The sequence below is a fragment of the Eumetopias jubatus genome, unplaced genomic scaffold (assembly GCF_037043125.1).
Source record: "Eumetopias jubatus isolate StellerSeaLion01/CBP00866 unplaced genomic scaffold, mEumJub1_p1.0 scaffold_3, whole genome shotgun sequence".
NCBI classification, from domain to species: domain Eukaryota; kingdom Metazoa; phylum Chordata; class Mammalia; order Carnivora; family Otariidae; genus Eumetopias; species Eumetopias jubatus.
The window spans coordinates 1,040,461-1,055,178 of NW_028274809.1; the positions used below are offsets into that span (position 1 = coordinate 1,040,461).

Below are 14,718 nucleotides of genomic sequence, written 5' to 3' on the forward strand. Positions count from 1 at the left end.
GGCGGCGGGGCGGCAGGGCGTGCGCCGCCATCTTGCCGTACGGGAGCCGCGGGGGCCGGCTCCCACGTCCCGCAGCCGTGTCGCCGCGCGCCCTCCCCTCGGGGCGGTCCCGCTCGCGGCGCGGCGAGGCGAGGGCCGGAGCCTGGCGGCGGCGCGGCGGCCTGAGGCCCGAGATGGTGATCTGCTGCGCGGCCGCGAACTGCTCCAACCGGCAGGGCAAGGGGGAGAAGCGCGCCGTCTCCTTCCACAGGTAACCGGGCTCCGCCCGCCGCCGCCCTGCCCGCCGCCCGCGCGGCTCTGCCGGCCACGCCCCCGCCCGGCCCGGCCCGGTACGGCACGATGGGGAAACTGAGGCCGCGCGGCCCGGCCCGAGGCGGGAGGCCCTCGGCGCGCCTGGCCTCGGGGCCGGTCTGGCGAGTGAGTCAGCGCCGGGCGCTGTGTGACCTTGGCCCGGGCCGCCGTCTCTGGGCCGGGCGTCGCGGCTCGCCGCGGCCGGCTGCGCCCCCCCACCGCGCGGCCCCGCGCCTCTCGCCCTTCCGCCCCGCGGCGCCCAGCCCACGCCGACCTGGAGGCCCCCCGGAGGCCACCCCCCGGCCACCGCCGCCCTCCCCCCCCCCCCCCCCGCGGCCACGCTGGGCTCCATTGATTCGGGCTGGCACCGCCGATTTCCAGACGGTGTGTTCTGGAAACGCTCTTGGGTCACTTGTCTTCTCGCATTTGCTGTGACTTCTGTGCTCTTTCGATCGCGAGGGAGCCCGCCTTGATCTGTGCGGCCGAGGAAATGTAAGTGGTACCTCGAGGGCTGACGCGCGCTCGCACGCGCGGGGAGCGGTGGCCCTGCTGCGCTGCGGGCCGTCCCCGGACAGGCGGCCTCGCGGCGCCCTGCGCTGGAGCAGGACGAGGTCGGCTCTCGGCCAGAGGCTCGCCCTGCGACTCGTGCGCGGGCCCCGCTCGCCCCTTCTTGCTTGGACGCGGAGGCAGAGAGGGCTCTGTCTCCTGGCTTACCTGGCTCCCTTCCTGGGGGCTTCTGGAGTTCAGCCTGATTCAGCGAGTCCTCTTCTGCCCACTGGCTCCCTGGAGAGCCTCCTCGCAGATACTTGTTTCAGGGCACGGGGAGTTAGGTTTTAGGGACTCCAGTGGTGTCTGTTACCTGTAGTTTTATTGGAAGTTCGCAGTGGTTTGTTCTCTTAGGCTGTTACGATCCGTCAAACATAGAGGCCAGCCACCATGCTTTCTTGAGAGTTTCCTTCGGAGCCTGTGTCCAGAAAGTTTTGCTTTCAAAAACCAGGCAAAGCACTGCAGAGAAGGCTGCCCTTGGCCTTCACAATGGTCTTTGCTGGTATGGGGCAAAGGACGTGGGAATCGGGGTCTTGGAGAAGTGGGTTCACAAAGCATTGAGGAAGCGTAGAAGGTCATGTTGCACAGAACTTCCTGGGGAGTTAGTATCCGTCTTGGTCCTGGTTCTGGTGCACAGTGGCCACAGGTGGGTTAGATGACCTCAGGTGGAGCAGATAGCCCTCCGGAATAACCACCCACCCCTGGGTAGAGTTTCCTCCCAGTTTTCTAAATAGAGCTCTTGTTTAAAAGAGAAGAAATAATTACTAAGTATCTTATTCAGTATTTTCCCTGAGCTGGCTGCTTTTTAAAAAGCAGTTTTGCTCCTGGCAGTGGGACTATAGCAGGAACACGGGACTGCAGCTTTTGAGTCTGGCCTCGTCTTAGTCTGTCTCGCATCCTCAGCTGCTTGAGTCACAGCTCAGGCTGGGCTCAGGCACGGTCTGGGATGCTCTTCTGGCTTCTTGCTCCCTCTCTGCTGGCCAGCGCCAGACCTGGCTTCTGAGCAGGGAGGGGAGCCAGCCACCCCTGTTTTAGCACCCAGCCTGCATCCGAGGCGCACCAGGAGGGTTGTTCAGCTGTGTGATTCTAGCAACTATTTCCAAGGCTTTCTGAAGCCTTTCCTGTTGTTGGATGCCATCCTGTGCAATCTCTCCTACAGGGCATTTACCACAGCCTGGGAGGAGTTACCTTCATTCTCTATCTGCCCTACCATTTGTAAGCGCCTTAAGGGTAGGCAGTGAGCCCATTATCTATCTCGTGATTACTTCCAAGTAGAAGGTGTTCCTTAAATTTTTACTAAAATTTTATTTTTTTATTTTTTTTAAAGATTTTATTTATTTGAGAGAGAGAGAGAGAGAATGAGAGATAGAGAGCACGAGAGGGAAGAGGGTCAGAGGGAGAAGCAGACTCCCTGCTGAGCAGGGACCCCCCCCCCCACCATGTGGGACTCAATCCCGGGACTCCAGGATCATGACCTGAGCCAAAGGCAAATCACTTAACCGACTGAGCCACCCAGGCGCTCTTTTACTAAAATTTTAAACGGGTAGAGTCAATACAGGATTGGGTATTTGCAGAAACACTTGTTTTGCTTTATTATAGTTGATAAATTTGGGAGGAGACATATAGTTACTTCTTTCTAATTCTGTTGTCATTTTTCCTGCAGGTTCCCCCTAAAGGACTCAAAACGTCTGATCCAGTGGTTAAAAGCTGTTCAGAGGGATAACTGGACCCCCACTAAGTATTCTTTCCTCTGTAGTGAACACTTCACCAAAGACAGCTTCTCCAAAAGGCTGGAGGATCAGCATCGTCTGCTCAAGCCCACAGCGGTGCCCTCCATCTTCCACCTGCCCGAGAAGAAGAGGGGCAGTGGAGGTCATGGCCGCACGAGGAGAAAGGTCACCAGAAAGGCGTCGGGGGGCCTGAGAGGACACGCGAGCGGGGCGGACGGGAAAGGAGCTACAGGTTCATCATCGTCCTCGGGTGAAAACCTGATGGCCAAGCCAGGGTCCCGGAAGGTGAAGCAGGTTGCACTGCAGAATGAAACTGCGCCCAGGGCCTCCCAGGAAGCCACCAGTCCGGAGCACACGTGGCAGGCCCCGGAAGGAACTACAGGCGATGGTCTGGCCACAGCCGCGGCAGGCAGCCAGGGAGCAGCTGTGGATGCTGGTGGTGAGAGCGCCGCCCCCAACCGCGGCAACCTGGTGGATAAGAGCGGCATTTCCATGGATGACTTTACCCCGCCAGGGTCTGGGGCTTGCAAGTTTATTGGCTCACTTCATTCTTACAGTTTCTCCTCCAAGCACACTCGAGAGAGGGCATCTGTCCCCCGAGAGCCTGTTGACCGAAAGAGGCTGAAGAGAGATGTGGAGCCCGGCTGCAGCGGGACCAGCCTGGGGCCCGACAAGGGCTTGGCCCAGAGCCCCCCGAGTTCATCACTCACAGTGACGCCTCAGAAGCCCTCCCAGAGCCCCTCTGCTCCTCCGACAGACGTCACCCCGAAGCCAGCGGCCGAAGCCGTGCAGAGTGAGCACAGTGACGCTAGCCCCATGTCCATCAACGAGGTCATCCTGTCGGCGTCGGGGGCCTGTAAACTCATCGACTCGCTGCACTCCTACTGCTTCTCCTCCCGACAGAACAAGAGCCAGGTGTGCTGCCTGCGGGAGCAGGTGGAGAAGAAAAACGGCGAGCTGAAGACCCTGCGGCAGAGGGTCAGCCGCTCCGACAGCCAGGTGCGCAAGCTGCAGGAGAAGCTGGATGAGCTGAGGAGAGTGAGCTTCCCCTACCTGAGCAGCCTACTGCCCTTCAGCCGCGGTCAGTACCAGAGCCTCGCGCTCCCACACTGCCTGGTCGTTGGGACGGGTTTCGTGCCGCGTGGCTGACGGTCCCTGAGTGCTTCTGTGTGTCGCAAGCGCCCAGGTGTCTCGAGAGGAGGCTCTGTACTTTGTAGAGAGGTTGCCCCGGTTGGAAACTTACTTCACTCCGGGGCGGTCGAGGGGCGTTTGTAGCTGTGAGGGTTTAGCCCATGAGAAGGGAGGCATTTCACATCCACTGGGAGAGCCACGACTACTCACTGCGTGGTCTCCCACCGGAACGGGGGAGAGGCCGCTTCCGCTGCACGCCTCACACAAACCTCAGTTCCAGCCGAGTTAACGTCTCGCTGCAGAATGAAGTAGACACAGTAAACTATTAGAAAGATGGTAGGAGACTCTGAAGATCGCGGGGAGTTTTTTTCCATTTGTGTTTTAATATCCTTGAGGTTATGTCATTTTGAACATTAATAATTTCCTTAAAATTTTAAGCATCTCTTTAAATAGAATATATATATATAGTTTAAAGATTTATTGTCAGCGAGAGAGGGAGCACAAGCAGGGGGAGCAGCAGACTCCCCGCTGAGCAGGGAGCCTGCCGTGGGCCCTATCCCAGGACCCTGAGGTCAGGACCTGAGCCAAAGGCAGACGCCCAACCGACTGAGCCACCCAGGTGCCCCGAATATATTCGTTTTGTAAAACTTAAAATACTACAGGAATATATGGGCTAAGAAGTGGTGAGAGTTCCCTTTTCTCACCTCCCACCTTTTAGTCCTTGTTAAAATTTCTTGTGTGATTTTAGATTATTTTCTATGCTTTTACATACGTGTCTTTGTACCTATACTGATAGGTTGATATATATTTTTCATGTTTATTGGCTTTGTTTCTGCTTTTTGTCTTAGTGCTTGTAAAAATTGCTTTCTAGATTTTCTTTGCATTTTGAGTATAGTATCTTTTACCTGCTGCGTATGGTGGAAGATGTTTTCCTGCTTATTGTTCATTTAATCTGGATCGATATTTGTCTTCCTGGATACAGTGAACACTTGGTGGGGCGGCTCTCAGGGTGACAGGCTGTTTAGGACCTCCTGGACCCCAGGGCAGCAACCATCAGTACAACCAAAAACAAGCAGAAAAACAGACCCACCCTGTGCATTTCCAAATGCACGCTGGGGGAAGAACAGCTCCAGTTGAGGACCACTGATGTACTGGTCTGCTATCATTTTAAAGCAGTTTTTGTAGTTTCTCGTAGCTGGTACTACTTTGGTACCTTTTTCTGTTCTCGGTCAGACTTCCCCAGGTCTGTCACGATTACAGGTCTTTTCAAACAACTAAGCCTTTGCTCTATCGAGCAAGGCTGATTTGCTGTTTCCACTTCATTAATCCTCCCTTCTTTCTACTTTTCTTCGGTTTTATTTTGTTGTTCTGGCTCCTGGAAGGAAGCGCTTAGCTTCTGCATGTGCAGTTTCTGTTTCCTGATACTACTCTTGAAGGTGTTTCACTTCTTCCCTCCCGTTGTCCCCACAAGGATTTATCTTGTGCTTCTCTCATTGCTGTTCATTTCGAATAGTTGGTTCAGTCTTTATTCCCTCTTTAACTGATTTAGAAGGGCTTGGAAGTTTTTCAAGTGGATGGGTTGAGGCAGGGGAGCTAACTTTTTGTGATTTTTTTTTTTTGACAGGTTCAGCTGTTCTATTAAGATTTTATTTTTTTAAGTTCCAGTGTAATTAACGTGCGGTGTTGTATTGGTTTCAGGTGTACAATCGTAGACAGGACTCTGCTCAAGATAAGTGTGCTCTAATCCCCTTCACCTGTGTCACCTGTGTGTTTTTTTTTCCCCTTTTTTGTGATTATTTTTAAGCTTTATTGTTTTAAGGTCCAGTGATTTGGTCACATAAAGATAGCTACTTTGGAGGTTCTTTTTTGGGATTTCATTGTGGTTTACGACTCAGCTTGTTTTTGTGACTGTTTCATTGTGGTTTGAGAAGAATGTATCAGCCCCAGTAGTTGGTTACATTGTTCTCTGTCTCACTGAGCCTGGGTCTGGCTTGTGAGTCAACAGATCTGCGCCCTGACTTCCTGAATCCCTCGATCCCTGCGAGAGAGCACGGAGGCGCCCGGTTCTGCTGGATGTCTCCCCGCCCTGTGTCAGACACTCACGTGTTCCTGATGGTTATCAACATGGAGCACCCCTTCTTTGTCCCAGTTTAAGTGTTACTTCTTTATCCTTATTTTTCAAACTTTTTTATATCTCTTTATTTTTTTTAGCTACAGTTTAACTCAATCTGCAAGTCTTTATTTTTTATAGAGCAGTTTAATCCATTTAGCTGTGATTGTTAATAAGTTGGAATCTGTGCCTGTTTCATTTTTTAATTTGTTAGGTTTTCTCGTTTCTTTTTCTGTTCTTCTAGTGGATGTCTTTTGGCTTTTAACACTAATCATTGAAGCTCATCTCTTTGTAACACTTAGAGCTGTGTTCTGCTGTGCTCCACGCCCCCGGCTCCTCCCCTCCGCTCCCCTGGCCAGGACTGTCTGTGATCTTGGTTCCCTATTCCCAACTTTCCCATCACAGCCATAATTAGATGTAAGTACACATCTGATCGGTTACTTCACTCACCACCATTTATTGTATCCAAATGTTTCTTCCTTTAGGGAATATTTAATGATATTTTTGGAACTCATAGCACAGTAAAATTTTGAGAGGCATTGAGTTTGAGATGCTCCTTAGGTGCCGATGCCCGAGAGCCAGCACCTGTCCTCTTAAAGTTTCATGTGTTTGTCTGCAGTGTCGGAATGAGGTCAGGGGCATTTAAAGCCATGGGACTGAACGAGGTTTTGTGGAGAAACGATAGCTGGGGAAGGGGCTGGGGCCCAGCCTAGGAGCAAGCTGTGTTTGTGGAGGGGTGGTGGAAGAGGGCCCAGGAGAGGAGAGTGAAAGAGGGAATGTGGGGTCATGTCAGTCTGGAGGGGAAATGAGGGTTGATCAGCCACGTTGGATCAAGCTCTGATCAGAACGGAGAAAAGACGGCTGGACTCAGCCACATGGGGTCACTGGTGATCACGTTCTCCTTGGAGCAGTGGGAATGCTGCTGGGTCCAGAGTGGCTGAAGGTGGGGCTGGGGTGAGGCATTTGAAGAGGTTTAACCGTGAAGGAGTGGACAGTAACTGAAGGGGAGCATGGCTCCAGGGGAGAGTTTATTTGTGGAGACAAGCAAGCAGCTGTCTGTGCTGCTGGTAGGCAGGACGGAGGAGTCCCGAGGGCCAGGAAGGAGTGTGCTGGGGCCCTGGAGAGGTGCCTGGCGAGGGGCTGGAGGACAGGGTGTACCTGCACCGGTGTGCCCCTTGGAGGATGAGGCTGGTTGCTGGCTGGGAATGGAGTGGAGGGGAGGGTGCAAGAGGTGCTAGGGAGTGGCGGGGGGAGGGAGAGTGGCTTCTCTGGCATGGTCTCCAAGGGCTGCTTGGAGCCCCTGATTCAGGATGTCTTCCGTCTTAATGGTTTCCAGTGCTATCGTGAATTTGCTAGTCAGTGAAGGAAACTTTTTAGGGATTTTATGTCGAAGGAGCTATCCACGTGTTTATCCAGTCCATTATCTTTAGCCCGTCCTTTATTTCTGGACAGATTCTGTACAACAGGGCAGCTGGGCCAGGGGCCTGCAGGTTCCAGGTGCAGAGTTTTGCCCTCCAGAAAGCTGGTGCTGATTGGCCTTCTCACAGGGCACCCACAGGGAGGGGTTCGCCCCTCTTCCTGCCACGGTTTATTTACATGCTGCCTGACCCCGTGCTGGCCCACCTGTTAGCCAGGGGTGCAGTTCCTCAAGTTGGGGACCAACCTCGATAGATGGGTACTAAGGAAGTCCTTCCTGCATATTACAGTGTAGTGTCTTGCACTTGGATTTTGATAAATGGGTAACCTCAGTACCCTCGGGTACCTACCATTGCCCTAAAAATCCCTGTGCTCCGTGTGGTCTCCTCCTCCCTTCCAAGCCCTGGCACCACTGATCTTTTTAGTGTTTCTGTCATTTGGCCTTTTCCAGAATGTCCTGTAGGTGGATCTATGGAATATATTGGAATATATGGATCCTATGGAACAGATACGTAGCTCTTTCAGATTGGCTTCTTTCACTTAAGCAATATGTATATGTTTAAGGTTCCTGTCTGTCTTTTTGTGACTTGATGGCTCATTGTTTTACCTTTTTTTTTTTTTACACTTAGTTAAAATATACAGAACAAAAAAAATTTACCATTATAACCCTTTTTAGGTGTAGAGTTCGGTGGTATTAAATACATTCAGATGGTTGTGCAGCTATTACCACTGTCCATCCCCATAACTCTGCTTAGTCTGAAACTCGATACCTATTAAACGGTAACTCTGCTGTCTCCCTTCCCCTCAACCCTTGGCAGTCACCATTCTGCTTTTTTTGCTGTGAGCTCGACGCCTCTTGAGTGGCTTGTGTAAGAGGAATCATACTTTTATTTGTCCTTTTGTCACTGGCTTATTGCACTTAACATAATGTCCTTAAGTTGTAGTATGTCACAGAATTTGCTTCCTTTTTTAAGGCTGAATCGGCTTATTCCATCATGTGAATGGACCACATCTTGCTCATCCATTCATGGGTTGTATCCACATCTTCATTATCGTGAGTAATGCTGCTGTGAACAAATCTCTCTTCAAGACCTTACTTTCAGTTGTTTTGAGTATATACCCAGAAGTGGAATTGCTGGATCATGTGGTAATTCTGTGTTTAATTCCTTTGAGGACTCCTGTGCTGTTTTCCACACCGACTGCACCATCTTAACGTTCCCGCCAACCGCACATGGGCTCCATCTGCATCCTCACCAACACTAGCTGTTTCCTGTTTGCTTGATCCCAGCCGTCCTGGTGGATGTGAGGTGCTATCTCATTGTGGTTCTGATTAGTGCATCCCTAATGATCAGTGATGTTAAACATCTTTTCATGTGCTTATTAGCCATTTGTGTATCTTTGGAGAAAAGTCTTGATTGCCCGTTGAGTCGGGTTCTTCCTGTTCCCATTGCTGAGTTTTAGGACTTCTCTGTCTGCTATGGACATCAATCTCTGATCAGAAACAGGATTTGTAAATATTTCTCCCATTCTGTGAGGTATCCTTTTATTCTGTGCGTAGTGTCTTTTGATGTACAAATTTTTAAAATTTTCATGAAGTCAAATTTGTCCATTTTTTTTCTTGTATTACCCGTTCCCTTAGTGTCATATCCGAGAAATCATTGCCAAGTCTGTGGCTGTGAAGCTTTTGTGCTGTTTTCTCTTAAGAGTTTTATTGTTTTAGGTCTTACAGTTAGGTTCTTGATCTATTTTGAGTAAATTTTTATAGGTGTTAGGTAAGGATCCAACTTGATTCCTTTGCATGTGGATATCCAGTTTTCCCAGCACCATATGTTTGAAAACATTGTCCTTTCTCCGTTGAATGAATGGTCATGGCTCCCTTGTCAAAAATCAGTTGACCATATACATACAAGGATTTACTTCTGGGCTCTCTATAATCTGTTCCGTTGTTTTATATGTCTGTCTTTATGCCAACACCACACTGTTTTTATTACCGTGGCTTTGTAGTGAGTTGTAAAATCTGGAAGTGTGAGTCGTCTAAGTTTTGTTCTTCAGGATCATTTTGGCTATTCTGGGGCCCTTGAGATTCCACATGAAATTTATTTATTTATTTATAAAGATTTTTCCTTATTTATTTGACAGAGACACAGCGAGAGAGGGAACACAAGCAGGGGGAGAGGGAGAGGGAGAAGCAGGCTTCCCGCAGAGCAGGGAGCCCGATGTGGGGCTCGATCCCAGGACCCTGGGGTCATGACCTGAGCCAAAGGCAGATGCTTAATAACTGAGCCACCCAGGCGCCCCTCCACGTGAATTTTAAAATGCGTTTTTCTATTTCTACAAGCAACATTATTGGGATTTTGATAGGGATTACATTAAATCTGTAAATTGCATTGGGTAGTATCAACACTAACAATAGTAAGCCTCGATAAACGTAGGATGTGTTTCCGTTTATTTATGTTTATGTACATGTCCATTTGTTCCAGCAGCATTTGTCAAGAAGACTGTCTTTTCTCCACTGAGTTGCCTTTGCCCCTTTGTCCAAAATCAGGTGCAGGAATTAGTGTGGATCTATTTCTGGACTCTGTGTGTTGTGTTGATCTGTGTATCTACTGTTTCGTCAGCACCATGCTGTAGTGATTATTGTAGCTTGTAGCTTTTACTAAGTTTTGAAATATAGGGGATTGTGAGTTTTCCAACTTTATTCTTTCCCGTGAATGTTGTGTTGGCTGTTCTGGGTCTTTTGCCTCTCCATATAAACTTTAGAATCAGCTGGTTGATTTCCAGGAAATGGCTTGTTGGGATTTTGACATTGGGATTGTGTTGAATCTATAGATCAGCTTGGGAAGAATTGACATCTTAACAGTATTGAGTCTTTGGTGCATCAACATGGAATATCCATCCATTTATTTAGATCTCTTATTTTCATCAGAGTTTCATACTCCGGTTGTTTCTTGCTGGTGTATAAGAGAACAGTTGACTTTCGTTTGTTAATCTTGCATTCTGCAACCTTGCTGTCATTGCTTATCAATTCCAGTTTTTTTATCAATTCTCTGGGATTTTCTACATGGATAGTCATGTCATCTGCAAACAAAGATGGTTTTATTTTTTCTGTCCCAACTTGTATACCTTTTATTTCCTTTTTTATTACATCAAGTAGGATTTCCAGCACATTGTTGACTATGAGTGGTGCTGATCTTAGTAGGAGAGCTTTTGAGTTTCTCACCATTGAGTATGATGTTAGCTGTAAGGTTTTATCAGTGATGTTCTTTATTAAGTTAGGAAGTTCCCCTTTATTCCTAGTTTATCAAGAGTTTTTATCAGGTATGGGTATTGGATTTTGTTAAACACTCTGTCTGCATCTATTGAGGTTATTATATGGTGGTTTTTCTTCTAGCCTTTTGGTGTGGTGAGTTACATTAATGGATTGTGGAGTGCTGAACCAGCCTTGCATACCTGGAATAAACCCACAGTCGTGGTGTATAATTCACTTTCTTACATTTTTGGATTCAATTTTCTAAATGCTTGTTAAGGATTTTTGCATCTATGTTCATGAGAGATATCTGTCTGTAGTTTCCTTTCTCGTAATATCTTTGTCTGGTTTTGGTGTTAGGGTACTATGCATCTCATAGAATGAGTTAGGGAGTATTCCCTCTGCTGTCTTCTACGAGAGATTATAGAGAATTGGTATAACTTCTTCCTTAATTCTTTTTTTTTTTTAATATTTTATTTGTTTATTTGACCGAGAGAGACACAGTGAGAGAGGGAACACAAGCAGGGGGAGTGGGAGAGGAAGAAGCAGGCTTCCCGCTGAGCAGGGAGCCCGATGTGGGGCCCGATCCCAGGACCCTGGGGTCATGACCTGAGCCGAAGGCAGATGCTTAACCAACTGAGCCACGCAGGCGCCCTAACTTCTTTCTTAATTCTTTGGTATAGTTCATTGATAAACCCATCTAGGCCTGGTGCTTTTTGTTTTGGAAGGTTATTCAATTTCTTTGAGGGATATAGACCTTTTCAGATTATTAGTTCTGTGTGAGTTTTGGTAATATGTCTTTCAAGGAATTGGTCCATTTCACCTAACACCCTGACTGACCTTCTAATGTCCACGGATTTGTAGTGATGGCCTTCTTTTATTTATAATATTGGTATTTTATGTCCTGTCTTTCTGTTTCTTTGTTCTTACTTAACTGGACTAGATGTTTATCAATGTTACTGATCTTTTAAAAAACCTTTGATGTTGACTTTTTTTGTTTATTGTCTTTATTTTCAATTTCATTGGTTTCTCGTCTGATTTTTTCTTCTGTTTGCTTTCAACTTAATTGCTCTTCTTTTCCTACTTTCCTAAAGTGGAAACTTAGATTATTGATTTTTAGGGGCACCTGGGTGGCTCAGTTGTTAAGCGTCTGCCTTCGGCTCAGGTCATGATGGTCCTGGGATCGAGCCCCGCATCGGACTCCCTGCGCCACGGGAAGCCTGCTTCTCCCTCTCCCACTCCCCCTGCTTGTGTTCCCTCTCTTGCTGTGTGTGTCTCTCTATGTCAAATAAATAAATAAAAAATAAAAAATAGATTATTGATTTTAGATTTTTTTAATATACTCATTCAGTGCTGTAAATTTTCCTCTAAACATTGCTTTTACTGCACCCTACAGAATTTGATAACGAGTATTTTTCATTCTGTTCAGTTCAAATAATTTTTTATTTCTCTTGACCCACTTATTTAGAAGTGTCTCATATAATCTACAAATATTTGGGGATTTTTCAACTACCTTGCTGTTACTGACTTCCCGTTTAATTCCATTGTGGTCTCAAAGCATACTTTGTTTGATTTCTAGTCTGTTAAATTTGTGAAGATACGTTTTATGGTTTTGGTGAATGTTCCATGTGAGCTTGAGAAGAATGTGTGTTCTGGTGTTGGATGAAGTAGTTGTTAGTTTGGGTTCTTCAGAGAAACAGAACCAGTAGGACATGTCTGTATACATAGAGAACAGGAGATTTTTTTGTAGGAATTGGCCCCCATGGTTATGAATGGCACGATGGGGTACCAGAAAAGCTAGGGGCATCATTTAGTCCCTGTCCAAAGGCCTGAGAATTGTCAGTGGGGTGAGGGGATGGGGTGCGAGTCCCGGTCTGAGTCTGACTGAGTCTGAAGACAAGAGTGCTGATGTCCCAGGACTGACAGACACCCGGCTCAACCAGAGAATAAATTCACCCTTCCTCTGCCTTTTTGTACTATTCGGGACTTCAGTGCCCACCCACATAGGGGAGGGCCCTCTGCTTTACTCTGTTCACCAGTTCACATGCTTCTGGAAACTCCTTCACAGACGCACCCAGGAGTAATGTCTTACCAGCTCTCAAGTGGACGTATGAAGTTACCTGTCACAGTAGCTCATAGACATCAGTTACATCCAGGTGACTCATGATGCAGTTGAGTTCAGCCAAGTCCATCTGATTTTCTGCTGTCGGATCTGTCCATTCCTGGCAGAGGAGTGTTGAAGTCTCCAACTGTACGGTAGACTTGTGTGTTTCCGTTACAGTTCTGTCAGTCTTGGTCTCGCATACGTGGACATCAAGGATTCTCCTGTCTTCTTGGAGTGTTGGCATGTTTGTTATATGATGCTCCTCTTTAGCACTGCTCATTCTGCTTGTCTGGAGTTAATACCGTCTTGCAGCTCTCTCTTGTTAGCATGGTACGTCTTGCTCTACTTTTGATCTGCATCTTTATATTTGAAGTGGATTTCTGTAGATGACATATACTTGGGTCTTTTTCCTCAGTCTACTGACAGTCTCCATCGTTTGATTGGTGTCCTTGGACCATTCACGTTTCAAGTAGTTATTGCTACAGTTGTACTGATATCTCTCATGTCTGTAGCTGCTTCCTCTTGGCTTCTTGTGTGCCGTTCCTTTTCTGCCTTCTCTGGTTTTGATTGAGTGTTGTGTGTGATTTCCCCTTCCTTAGCAGATGGATTTTACTTCTTGCGGGAACTTTGTTCATGGTGCCCTGGAGTCTTCACATTTACAGGTCCTCTGCGTCCACTAGCAGATGGTGCTGTTTCCCCAGTAGTGCCGGCGCCTTGGAGTGGGACATCCCAGTTTCTCCCTCTCGTCCCTTATAAAATTGCGGTCATTCATTTCCTTTGTACATGTGCTGTAATCATACCATCATTAATCTGAACAAACATTTATCTGTTGGGTCAATTAAGAATAAGAGGACTTAATTGGAACAAACTGAAAATCAGTGGGCCCACTGATTTCAGGGGCACCCGCCTGGCGCAGTTGGTTGGGGCACCTGCCCAGTGATTTCAGGGGCACCTGCCTGGCGCAGTTGGTTGGGGCACCTGCCCACTGATTTCAGGGGCACCTGCCTGGCGCAGTTGGTTGGGGCACCTGCCCACTGATTTCAGGGGCACCCGCCTGGCGCAGTTGGGGCACCTGCCCACTGATTTCAGGGGCACCCGCCTGGCGCAGTTGGTTGGGGCACCTGCCCAGTGATTTCAGGGGCACCTGCCTGGCGCAGTTGGTTGGGGCACCTGCCCACTGATTTCAGGGGCACCTGCCTGGCGCAGTTGGTTGGGGCACCTGCCCACTGATTTCAGGGGCACCTGCCTGGCGCAGTTGGTTGGGGCACCTGCCCACTGATTTCAGGGGCACCCGCCTGGCGCAGTTGGTTGGGGCACCTGCCCAGTGATTTCAGGGGCACCTGCCTGGCGCAGTTGGTTGGGGCACCTGCCCAGTGATTTCAGGGGCACCTGCCCACTGATTTCAGGGGCACCTGCCTGGCGCAGTTGGTCGGGGCACCTGCCCAGTGATTTCAGGGGCACCCGCCTGGTGCAGTTGGTTGGGGCACCTGCCCAGTGATTTCAGGGGCACCTGCCTGGCGCAGTTGGTTGGGGCACCTGCCCACTGATTTCAGGGGCACCTGCCTGGCGCAGTTGGTCGGGACACCTGCCCACTGATTTCAGGGGCACCCGCCTGGTGCAGTTGGTTGGGGCACCTGCCCAGTGATTTCAGGGGCACCTGCCTGGCGCAGTTGGTCGGGCGTCTGACTCAGTTACAGCTCAGGTCGTGATCTCAGGGTCGTGGGAACAAGCCCTGTATCAGGCTCTGCTCAGCGCAGTCTGCCTCAGACTCTGTTCCTCTGACCTCCCCACTCCCCCCACCTCGTGCGCTCTCTCTCTCAAATAAATCTTAAAAAAAAAAAAAAGTAGTAGTAGTAGTAAAAGAAAAGGTTTTATTTTCCCTTCACGTATTCCTTCTCCAGCGCTCTTCTCTGCCTGCACATTCAGGTTTCTGACCTACATCCTCCTCCCTGAAGAACTTCTGATATTTCTTACAGAGCATGTAATTCCCTCTGTTTCTGTTTGAAGAAGTCTTTAGTTTTTCTGTACTCTTGAAGGGCAGTGTTTTTTTAAGTTTTTTAAATTTTCATTTCATTTTTAATTTTGTTTCTTTTTAATTCCAGTCAGTCAGCATATGGTGTTGTATTTGAAGGACTGCCTCACT

The 14,718-nt window shown here is 48.7% G+C and overlaps 1 protein-coding gene across 1 annotated transcript in view; it reads left to right on the forward strand.

Moving 5' to 3' along the window:
* The first annotated feature begins 98 nt into the window (after positions 1 to 98).
* THAP4 (THAP domain containing 4) overlaps positions 99 to 14,718 on the forward strand; it is a 39,349-nt gene continuing 24,729 nt past the window's right edge. The window contains exons 1-2 of the mRNA XM_028105251.1: positions 99 to 250; positions 2,501 to 3,648. Coding sequence (XP_027961052.1) covers positions 174 to 250; positions 2,501 to 3,648 — 1,225 coding nt within the window. The 5' untranslated portion in view covers positions 99 to 173. The remainder of the gene's footprint in view (positions 251 to 2,500; positions 3,649 to 14,718) is intronic.